Genomic DNA, 12086 nt, shown 5'->3' on the forward strand with positions numbered 1-12086 from the left:
TCTCAAGTTCTCTCTATTTCATTGCTTTGTCTTCAGTTAACATCATCTTTGTGATAACCACATTTTATAACCAGAACTTCACCAACATCTTTGAGATATCAATCAACCTCATCAACAAAAACAAGGTTAGTCTCAGTTAAACATCAATATAGATCGACGCATGTTTTTTAGTTGATCTTGATCTTAATAATTGTATAATAATTATAGAAAACGAAGTTACCGTTTGCGGTGGGGAAAGCGGAGAAAGATGTGATATTTTCAATGGTTCATGGGTCTGTGACAATATCAAGACAAAGTGTTCCGAGAAACATGAGTGCCCGCGCGCTTCATTGGATGATGTGTCAAGCTCATGGAGGCCTGATAAGGTTATCAGCATTGGGGCCAGCAACCTCATAACATTCCTTGCCAGGTAGTACACCAAAAATTGATATTAGTCTCAGAAATGTTGAACAGTTCGTGGATATTTTACTTGTGAGGTTCATTCAAGCTTCAATGCAACATTGTGCTCGAGCTTCGGGAAGGGCGATGATCTTTAATGGGGAGAATTCACTCCAACCGTGGCCCGATTCTCCTCCATGGTTTGTCTTCTCCAAAGATCAATCCCACAATGCAAAATCTAACTTTGAAATACATGAACCGAGATTCATCTTCAAACCAAGGTAAGCATATGTATGTATAATTACAATATCGAGATGTATTAAATGGTGATCGAGTGAGGTTGGAAAAGTATATGTGGGAGTTAAAGAAACTTGAAATGAGATTCAGGAGTATAATGCATCGATCGAGTTTTATTGGGCACCATTCTCTTGGAATCAAACTGTGACAACTTCTACTATCACCAGATTACTCGAATCGAACTGTGAGAAAAGTGATCGATCAATGTGCATGCTCAACATTGGAAAGAAAGCTGATATTTTGAGTTTGTTGATACTTATATATTTGGTGGACGACAGGGCTTAAGTTGAAGATCGGCGTACACATATATATTACTGAACTTGTTTAATTAATTTTATATCTATATATATATATATATATATATATATATATTGAGTTTGAACTTGGATTTGATTGTTTTGTGCTGTAGACAAGGAAAAGGAAAAGGAGGAGGAGATGATAAATATGGAAGGTGAAGATGCATGGGATGGGGTTGAAAGAGTTGGTAGGGTGGGTTGAGAAGAACATGGATCCTAGAAAAACTAGGGTTTTCTTTGTCACCATGTCACCTTCACATCCCATGTGAGTCCTCTCTCTCTCTCTCTCTCTCTCTCTCTCTCTCTCTATATATATATATATATATATATATATATATAATTGAAAACATAATTTAATGTTATGAGTGGGATTCAGCTAAGTTTTTTGAATTAGATGGTTCACAATCCAACAAAAGCTTATCATTAGGTATATTATATGTGATTGTGGCAGTGATAGTCAATTATAAGAATAATGATTTTCATATTGTTTTGGTTTTTTTCCAAATGCTTCAATCACATATACAGTCAGGAGTGTGTTCTTACCGGGTGATAACATAGGATTTATGTTATAAACTTGCACCTACAATTAGAGATCCATTAATTCGTTATCACTACTGTGTTCAGAGAGACTTAAACTTGAGGCTTTTAAATCCTCACACTAATATTTTATTTCTATTATTATTTGTTGTGCTGATAAAATTTATTTAAAATTAGAAGCGATGGATAACAACTAACGTTAGTATAAAATTGACTTTTAAATTATTACTATTTAGTTTTGTTTGTCTTTTTAGGTGAATAGACAAAAAAATCATAATAATAAAATATAAAACAAATAAGTACAAAATTCACTATTGGTAGATATTGGCTATTAAGTCAAGGGGAAAAGCACTAAATACTGATGGTATCCTAGAAACAATCCTTGGAGTAATTTTTCATCCAAGGTGGCATGGCCATGGGATAGAGTTTGAGAGCCCGGTTCTTTTTATCGGTTATCTTATCCTTAGAGACTAGAGTCATTAACATGAGAGCCATAGAACTTGATTTTACATTGAGCAGGTGTGTAAGCTGCCAGATGTTTGGCTTTACACTGAAATCAAATACTCTTTACTTTTACGAAATTCATCGTTTGTTTTGAAACAGAGTTCAGAATCTGACGTAGTATCGGATTACATCACTAGCATGCTGTATTTTGATTTTTACGCCCAAAATCGAGCGTAGAAACCAAATCCTATGAAGTTTGAAAACCAACGTATATATATAAATACATGCATACATACACATACATGTACACATACATATACATTTATATATTTATATGACATATACTAGGTATTTTTTTACACATATATATACTATACATATATATATATGTATATATACATATACTTTATACATACATATATATATATTCATATACATATATATATACATATATATATATACATATATATATATATATATATATATATATATATATATATATATATACTCATATACATATTTTTTACATATATACATATATATCCATATATATATATATATATATACACATACATATATGTATACATATACTTATACATATGTATATATCTTGTATACATATATGTATATGTATATACATATACTTATACAGCTATATATATACTTATATATGTGTATGTATACATATATATACATACATATACATGTACTTATACCAATATATATTTATATACATATATACACACACATATACATGTACTTATACAAATATATATATACTCATATACATATATGTATATATACACATATATATATATATATATGTATATTTATACATATATATATACTCATATACATATATATACATATATGCATATATACACACACATATACACATGCATTTTCCAATTACAGATTTACAAATCCTTTCAAACAAACATAAAAATTTTATATCTAGATGAATTTCAGTTACATCTAACCAAACACAAGATTTGATTAGCATCTGTATTTTTTAAAACCAAGTATTTCTAATTACATTGTAATTAGAAATCCACTGCATTTAGAATTACATCCAACCAAACGCTACCTAAGACTTTGTTTGATGTATGGTGAAAATCAAGTCTTTTAGCTTGATTTTTTTTTTTATAATTATAGTTAAGACCTAAAGAAAAAATATGTAATCAATTTTTATTATAATGGAGATAGGTGAACGAGAGTTATAATTGAATATATAATTAATAGCATTATTTATTAAGTTTTAAGTAGGCTAGTCAATAGAACTTAATTTGATATTTTGAAAAAGAGTGGATAAACCACCGATTTATCGAAGGAAAAGATAAGAGTACAAATAGTTAAGTTCTCTCACCAGAAGTGAGGAACAGATACAGACTAAAAAGCAGGGGAGCTGAAAGTAAATAAGAGTCTAAGCGGTAGGAAGATATCGTCTGCCCAAGATCTCGGGCGCACTGTCTAGAAATGTGGAAGGAGAACTACTCACGGGTTTGCATTGTGGTCGGGAGCCGCTAGTAGGATTAGAGGTTCTAGAGCTATAGAAGTTGAGTGAGCGCTGATTTTTCTACGTGATGCTTCATTGAGATTTTGTTGATACCTATCAGGTAAATGTAGAGAAAGCCAAGAGAAGCGTATGTGCAGTTGTATAAATAATATTGAGATGCGAAGACGCGATCAAAATGAAATATGCGATTGTTTTTTTCAAGCCAGACGTTCCACAATATTGCACGGGATTTGATATTTTTATTTTAATATACAAAATACCTTTTTTTTTTACCTATAGAAGCATTGAATTCATTTATTTATAACCAAATTATGACATAATCAAATAAACTTTGGTTCCTACAATGCATATAATAATTGCATAACTTACCACTCATGCAATATAACATAGTCAGCATTTTATTATCCTTCCTATTCAAAGGTTGGGGTTTGAATGCTACTTTTGGGTTGCCCATAATCTTTAAAATAAAAATTTATATAATTTATTTGAGATGAGCTTTTATATATATATTTATATAATTTATTTGAGCTGATAATTGGACGTCCATAGATAAACTATGGACGTCCATAGGGGATATAAATTCATATATTATCACTAATAATATACATATATATCTCAGGAGTTGGGAATGGGGAGGAGTTAAAGATGGAAATTGTTACAATGAGACAAGTTTAATTAAAGACCCAAATTATTGGGGAAGCTACTCAAAAAAGAACATAATGAAAGTGATTAGGGAGGAGTTAAGTGCATGCAAAGTGCCAATTAGTGTGTTAAACATCACACAACTCTCTGAATACCGCAAGGATGCACATCTCTCTATTTATTATCAAAAACTTGATCATCAATTGAAGCCGAAGGAACTTGCAAACCCTAAAAGTTTTGCAGATTGTTATCATTGGTGTGTTCCTGGTGTTCCTGATGTTTGGAATGAACTCTTGTACACTAAGCTCTTTTTCCCTTGATATGTATTTTTCTTTTTATTTATATGTGCATAAAGATTTTTTATTTATTTGTTTTGTTCTACTTATTTTTTTTATAAAAGTTTGTAAGAATATTTGTAATTTAGATTTAATCACTATGTGTAAGTCTAGGAAAACACGTGGAGTACTAATGTATCATAGAATTATTTTTTTATTCTTTCAAATTTTAATATTAATCTCCTTTTCTAATTAATTTCAATAAGGGTAGTCCAATGGTATAACACCAAAGATAAGGGAGTCACGGCTCAAATCCCTCCCCGACAGAGATCGCTCATATACTTGCTCACCCCTGATTCTTATATCTTTGATCTTACATCCGTAGTTACAGACTGCTTTAGATCTGCTTATATTCATATAAAAAAGAATATAGTCATCTATTATTCAAAAAAAATAAATTAATTACAATAAATTAAGTCAGATATTATCAATATTATTGTTAAAAATTCTTACTTTGATCCAAGCTAAATATTTAAAATTTATCACCGGCTATTTAGAAAAAAATTTCTTTTAAAATAAATGGATGAATCATTCAAAATATTAAATAAATAAAAAAAAAAAACATCAAAGAGATAGAGCAAAAGTGTAGAAAAGATTGGATACACACGAAACCGCTGGAGTAGTTGAGAGTCTCAACTAAGTGGTAAAAATAAGATAGGGTTTTTAGAAAATTAACTATTTTTCTTAAAAATCATCCGTTTATGGTCATTTTAATCAAAGATAATTGCTCGATTTTTCAATAATAAGAATGTCTCAATAATAATAGTAGGAGAGGAGTAGAGAAACACAAGATTGTGTTTAATTGTTATTATAGCATCTCAAGTTTAAGTCATTTCTTGTTTTATGCTTCAGAAGACCGAAAAAAATACATGATCAATTTTTACTAGGATCAAAGTGAGTAGGAGCGGCTGATTAAATATCTGCTTGCTTCTTTCCAACGAAATGCCCCATAATGTCGCTTGAGTGAGAAGTTACAATTTTACCATTGAAGTGTTGGGTTGAATAGATAATGATTTTGTGAAGCTTATCCACAACATGTAGCAGTACAAGCTCATCCTAAAGTACAACTATTTATAAAATGATGATAAAATATAACACACATGTCTAAGGAAGTAGCCTTAACAAATCAAATAAATAATATCATATACTAACATATATATATATGTTAGTAATCCTTTTGGAGAGAGACTGAGAGAGGAGAGGATTGACTAGGTTTTGTTTGGATTGATTTGTTTTGGTTTTGATTTTAGAAAAGTTGTTATACATCTACTAGAAATAAGATCGGACGGTTTAAATTTATTTATAAGGACATTAATACTATTTATCTATACAGTAAAATCCAAAATCAAAAAATTATTACGGTTGGATTTCAATCCAATGGTTAAATATCAACGTTTGGAGATAAATGATCTCCGAATGTACTTAGAAGATGCAGCCTATATATATATTATGAAAGTGACAACGAATACATTTTATAAAAATGGTCTTATTCGATCAAATAAAACTAAACCACTCCAAAATTAGCATGGTTGCTTTCTTAGTTGTTGATTTTGGAACGGCCATAACTTATGTTTCCTTTGTTTATATCTTGTCATATATAAATCAACACAAAAAATGGCAAAATATGTTATGATCTATCAACAAAATAAGGAGAAGTAGAACTATCAATCTCCAACTTCTTTTTCTCTTGTTTGAAGCATACTTCATTTCCCCTTCAAGCAAGGAAAACAGAACATGAACTTGTTATTTTCTTCAACAACTCACAACTATCTTTGTCATAAGGATTCATTTAAATTTAATACATACATGTATATGATGATTTAAGACTCATGGTTTAGGTGCACCAATTCACTAACAGAAACTTATTTTTGGTGCACCTAAACCAAAAGAAACTTATTTTATATATTTTCAACAACTCACCAATATATAAATAATTAAACTTATTCTATATATTTTCATTTGGTTGGTCATAACCAATGAAAGCTTACGTTAGACAAGGTGGTGAGTGGTTCTTATCAAATTTCATTTTCACATGGGGTTAGATACCAACATCTTCAATGTTTATTTGCACTCAATGAATCAAAATTGGTTGTCTTTCAATTTGTTTATCTCATGTTTGAGTTTTTAGTAATAGGGTTAATTACTTAATGAAAAGTTTCTGAAGAGCTGTAACTTCTTCGTAGGTCTCTGCCATTTTTGTTTTAAATTTTCTTTTTTTTTAACAATAGATAAACTACAACTTTATTTAAATAAAATAAAATATGAATTAAAAAAATCTATTATGTCATACAAAATTGTTCTACCAGAAATGGGTATATAGAGCATATAATAAAATAAATCAACGATTAGTATTAAAAATTACTTTTAAAAATAACTGATGACTGTAAATATGTAAAGAATTTAAAGAAAATAAAAAATTTCTAAAATGCAAGGAGGCGCCAGAGCTGTAGACGATCTTGAGTACTATCTGGGTTGCTGGGTGGCAGGGTGTGAGGAGGCCTTCTTGTTTCCTTTTTCCTTGTGTTGTTTATGTTTTCTTGTTGTTGGTTTGTTTACTTTTTGTACCACCTCTAATGGTCGATCTCATCTGTCGGTGAAGACCTGTATCCTGTTCTCGCTTTGGTTTAATTAAAATGGTTTATCCACCGTTTAAAAAATAATAATAATAATAATGCAACACTCCAAAAACAATAGAGTTAGTGGAATCTAAAAAAACAGAGAGCAAATAGTAAGTACTCTTTTTTAGTATTTATATGAAATCAAACCTAATCCATGTTAGGATTTATTATAGTAAAGTTAACCACTACCTGATATGGAATTCTATTTGAATGAATATTATACAACCCAAATGATACACTAATCTTGTTTTTTCTTATATGTAAATGCATGATATATTATTGTTCTTAATCAGTAAGAGTGCTTGTAGGCTTTGATCAACTCCAACTTTAGTGACTATGTTTTTCAATTATATACTTGAAAGCAATATAATGTTGTACTTTTCAATTCATCAGTATAACTAATAAAGTTTTTTTATAGATTAAAACCAAATGAATTATGGCATTTAGTTGGTGAATAGCATGGAATGGACAATCCACCATCAAAGTGCATGTGTTAGTTCATGTGCAACATGATATTCAAGCTCTCAAATGAGCTCACAAAGATGATAAAGTAGTAGTACTAGATTTATGGCAAAGAAGAACAACCAATTGTTTTTTATGAAGCCATGGGGATTAAGGAGCATCATCAACTTCATTGTGTCTCTCTTCCTTGCACTTGCAATCATCCTCTTCATTTCGAGCACGGCAAAGACTGGAAATGCACGCGAAGGCGGTATGGAGAGCGCGAAGGCGGCCGGGCAAGGTGAGGATGGAGAGATTTGTGACTTGTTCTCCGGAAAGTGGGTTTTCGATAATTTGACATATCCTTTATACTCTGAGAGAGAGTGTATGTTCATGTCTGATCAGTCTGCATGCGAAAAGTTCGGGAGGAAGAATTTTCGGTATCAGAATTGGAGGTGGCAACCTAATGGATGTGATCTTCCAAGGTTGGTATTTTTCGTTGATAGGATGAGAAACTCTAGCTTATATATTCAAATGATAAATATGTTGGTAAAACAGATTCAATGCGACGAGATTGCTTGAGAGTTTGAGAGGGCGAAGAATGGTGTTTGTCGGGGATTCATTAAATCGAAACCAGTGGGTGTCTATGGTTTGTCTTCTTGGTTCTGTAATTCCTTCTTCTTTGAAGTCCATGGAAACCAATGGATCTCTCATGTCCTTCAAAGCCAAGGTTTGTTTCATTATTTATATCTCTAAAAATTAATGGTACCATTTGGTTTGTTTACTGATACCCTGAAATTCATGCAGGAATACAATGCATCAGTGGAGTTCTATTGGTCTCCTTTACTAGTTGAATCAAACTCCGATCATCCAACAAATCATCGTATACCGGATAGGATTGTTAGAACTCAATCAATCGAAAAACACGCAAAACATTGGACAGATGCTGACATTCTTGTTTTCAACTCTTATCTCTGGTGGAGAAGATCTACCATGAAAGTCATGTAAGAAATCATCTTCTATATATATGACATAATTCGTATCGATGTCGGGTATTTGATGTAATTTTTGTGTTGATGAACAGGTGGGGTTCATTTCAGGACAATGATGGAATATACAAAGAGATTGAGATACTCAGAGCCTATGAACTTGCATTGAAGACATGGTCTGATTGGCTTGAATTCAATGTAGATCCTCTCAAGACTCAGCTCTTCTTTGTTAGCATGTCTCCCACTCACTTCTGGTAATTGATGATCATCAATTTCACCTGGAAATTAAACAAATTTATTAGTGTTAACGACGGCAAAAATGTTGCAGGGGTGAAGAGTGGGGAATTGACAGCAATCAAAACTGCTACAATGAGACAGAACCAATAAAAAAAATTGGGTTTTGGGGTAGAGGATCAGATAAGAGGATGATGAATGTTGTAGATACGGCAATCGATAGATTGAAGGATAGGGGAGTGAGTGTGCAGATACTCAATGTGACTCAACTCTCAGAATACCGAAAAGACGGTCATCCTTCGATTTATCGGAAGCAATGGGATCCTTTAACCGAAGAACAGATTGCTAATCCTAGTAGTTATGCTGATTGTATTCATTGGTGCCTCCCAGGAGTTCCTGATGTGTGGAATGAACTATTGTACGCCTACATTTTCAAACAGCAATGAAGCGGGGAATTTTTCACCTTGCTGTTAATTTTTTGGTGTTTCGGTCCTTTATCACTCTCGCTTTGTTATTGACTATTTCAAGAACCTCTGGTCGGGAATTAAGAACTCCACTTGACATGCCAACATCAATGCACCAAATTCTGCGATTGTATTTACTGCAGTAAACAAATCAAGAACATATATTATTAGTTTGGTCAGTTAATAATTCATGCTTCAATCACTGCTTGAGCAACTGTATATGTACCAATTTGCACCATCAAACTGTGGAGTATGACCGACAACCATTCCTTTGGCACCTATAGCTTGTAATGTCTGTTCTGCAATCGATGAAACCTGCAGAAAAAAATTTTCAGTATGTTTACAAAACTGTGCAATAAAAGAGTTTGCTGAACTTCAGCAAATTATTCACTAGCATGCCTTCCAAGTTTTGTGCTTCATGTCTGATAAATCCCTTGAATATAATCGGTTCCAAACAACACTGTCGTAGCCTCTGGTAGCAATGAAAGGGATTTCCAGACCTTCATCAACGTCATTGCTCAACCCCCTCATCCAATTTGATACTTCTCTGTTCATTCTCTCTATACCATATTTAACTGTAGACATACAACCGTAGTTATATTAGTATGATGTGTAGATATTCCTTTATTTCAAGTACTTATCGAGCTTACTGTGATGAGGGAGAAGGCCACCGTGACAAAAGACCCAATCATCTACTTTAAGAACGACAGCATTGCGCGCCAATTCGCAAGCAAGTGGACCACCTGGACTAAAAAGTGATGATCTTGCAAAGACTCCCTTCTGTCTCTGTCCTAAAATTTTGTTAATGATGTCAGAACAATTGCATGAAGTTTGACAAGATAGAATCAGAAAATCTGAGAATTTTAGGAAATTTCTAGCTGTTCTTATTGCTGATATCCTGTTCAGAAAACAAAATTATAGAACAAAGTGATGATCTTGCAAGGGCTCATTTCAATTCACTGATGGGAAGTTTAACATAATTGTTCTTTGAAAATCAGAAATCCTGAAACATTACTGTTGTTGATTGTCAATTAATTTGAAAAGTTTATGGAAACTCTCTAATGTTTATACAATTAGAAATTGAAGAATTTCATAGAACAAAAAGAAAGGAAAAAAAAATGCAGAAAAGAGTGTTTCAAAACAAAATAAATGGAAATACCTTCATGAAATTCCAAGTGCTCCATTGGCTATGAGACATTCTATGATTCTCTTTCCATCTTTCATACACATTGATCCAAGTTACAAAAGCTTCTTGCCAATTACCATCAAGTTCATCCAAATATTCCAAAAAACCAATGCATTCATCAAATGCTCCTGGATCAACATATCTGAAATCACCTTCCACATTCATAGTTTCATGATTTCCATTCACCTAATAAAAACCACAATTAAGTATTCACAACTTTGAATTCTTTTCAAATAAAAAAAATAATAATTTTTTTAGCAAATATAAACCTGAAAAACAGCACCTCCTCTCTGTTTTGCCTGGACATCTAATGATTGAAACAAAGACAAGATTGCAATTTCATCTTCACCTCTATCAAGAACATCACCAAGTTGAACCAAAACCTAAAAACACAATCAAAGACTCAATTAACTACATCAATGCATGATTAATCAATCAATCAACCAAACTCAAATTATCAGAGAAAAAAACATACAGTGTCACCACCAATCCATAAACCTTCACCATTTGAGCTCAAAACACCAGCCATTTCCAAAGCACTCCTTGTTTGAGAGAGGTCACCATGAAGATCACCAACTGAAGCAAGGATCACATTTTGACAGATGAAATCAAAGCAAAACATCAACTTTTTATCTTTTCTAGAATTGAATGGATACAACTTAAAACTCTCACCAGCAACAATCCTGCGACCAGGAGCAGAAACAAAGGTTGGAGGAAAACCAGTGACTGTGATTGGCTTGAGACATGGAGACTGGGAAAGCATGAGGGTTTGAGAAGAAGGGAGAGTTAAGGAGTTGAGAGAGAAGGTAGCCATTGCCAATGCCATTGTTGAAGGTTTGCTTGGTTTTTCCCTCTAGAGTTCATGGTTGAAGTGCATACTTAGCTTGTGAACCAATCGTTGGAGATGCATTGATGGCCACTCAACTAGAAGGATATAGTACTAGTTGGGAGATGACAAGGCACAAGGGAAGTCATAGATGGTGTATATTTAATAATTTATAGTAATTAATAATAAGTATTTAAATTTAAAGTAATTAATATCATGTGTTTATTGATGCCAATAATCTTTCTGTTCCTTTCCATATCTAGTGGATCTGATTTTCGGTCTGTGTGTTGTTTTCTGTTCTTGTAAACTTCTTTGTTAGGCCAGTTGTGTTTTTCTTTTTAATAAATTGTGGTTTATCCACTTTTTTAAAAAAATAAAAACATTTATATAAATAATTGAATCATGTAAGTAAAAGATTTTTTTTTCATAAAAATGAACAAGTCTCTAAAGGTAAAAGTATATACAGGGTACAAACATGATGAGAAGTGAATGAATACAAAGTCGGCACAAATACAAAATATTAGTTAAGTAACTCTTCCGAGAACGGAGAAGAAGGATAGAATAAGCGGTAATAGAGATAATTGAGTGCCTAGAAAATTATAATCGACAAAAATCATCTCCTTATGAATGTTCTATTGATCATATATCTTTAGTTAAATCTCTGTTTGACTAAAAAAATATGCACCAACAATAGAAATATAATATAAAAAATTGAAAGTTATGTTTGATGATTGTCAACAAGCTCTCAAATTTAAGCTTTTTCAATAAGAGAAATGGCTTTTATTCCCTCAAAGAAATGTTTTTTTTTTATCTTTTAATAATATAATATTTATATAAATCACAATTTTATATAAACATTACATTTAAAGAAGTAATTATGATA

General features: G+C 32.0%; 2 protein-coding genes across 2 annotated transcripts; one reads left to right on the forward strand and one right to left on the reverse strand.

The window, feature by feature from the left end:
* The first annotated feature begins 7504 nt into the window (after positions 1-7504).
* Positions 7505-9210, forward strand: LOC120269070 (protein trichome birefringence-like 34). The gene is made up of 5 exons (XM_039276361.1): positions 7505-7989; positions 8063-8234; positions 8312-8508; positions 8589-8747; positions 8822-9210. The coding sequence occupies exons 1-5, from the start codon at positions 7631-7633 to the stop codon at positions 9171-9173; spliced, it is 1239 nt and encodes a 412-aa protein (XP_039132295.1). The 5' UTR covers positions 7505-7630; the 3' UTR covers positions 9174-9210.
* Positions 8508-11303, reverse strand: LOC120269071 (shewanella-like protein phosphatase 1). Its single transcript, XM_039276362.1, has 9 exons — positions 11050-11303; positions 10853-10953; positions 10647-10760; positions 10351-10563; positions 9842-9977; positions 9591-9766; positions 9418-9506; positions 9191-9328; positions 8508-8771 (listed from the first exon to the last, which is right to left on the reverse strand). The coding sequence occupies exons 1-9, from the start codon at positions 11201-11203 to the stop codon at positions 8768-8770; spliced, it is 1125 nt and encodes a 374-aa protein (XP_039132296.1). The 5' UTR covers positions 11204-11303; the 3' UTR covers positions 8508-8767.
* Between the last annotated feature and the right edge of the window lie 783 nt (positions 11304-12086).

Source organism: Dioscorea cayenensis, chromosome 9, assembly GCF_009730915.1.
Source record: "Dioscorea cayenensis subsp. rotundata cultivar TDr96_F1 chromosome 9, TDr96_F1_v2_PseudoChromosome.rev07_lg8_w22 25.fasta, whole genome shotgun sequence".
Classification (NCBI taxonomy): domain Eukaryota; kingdom Viridiplantae; phylum Streptophyta; class Magnoliopsida; order Dioscoreales; family Dioscoreaceae; genus Dioscorea; species Dioscorea cayenensis.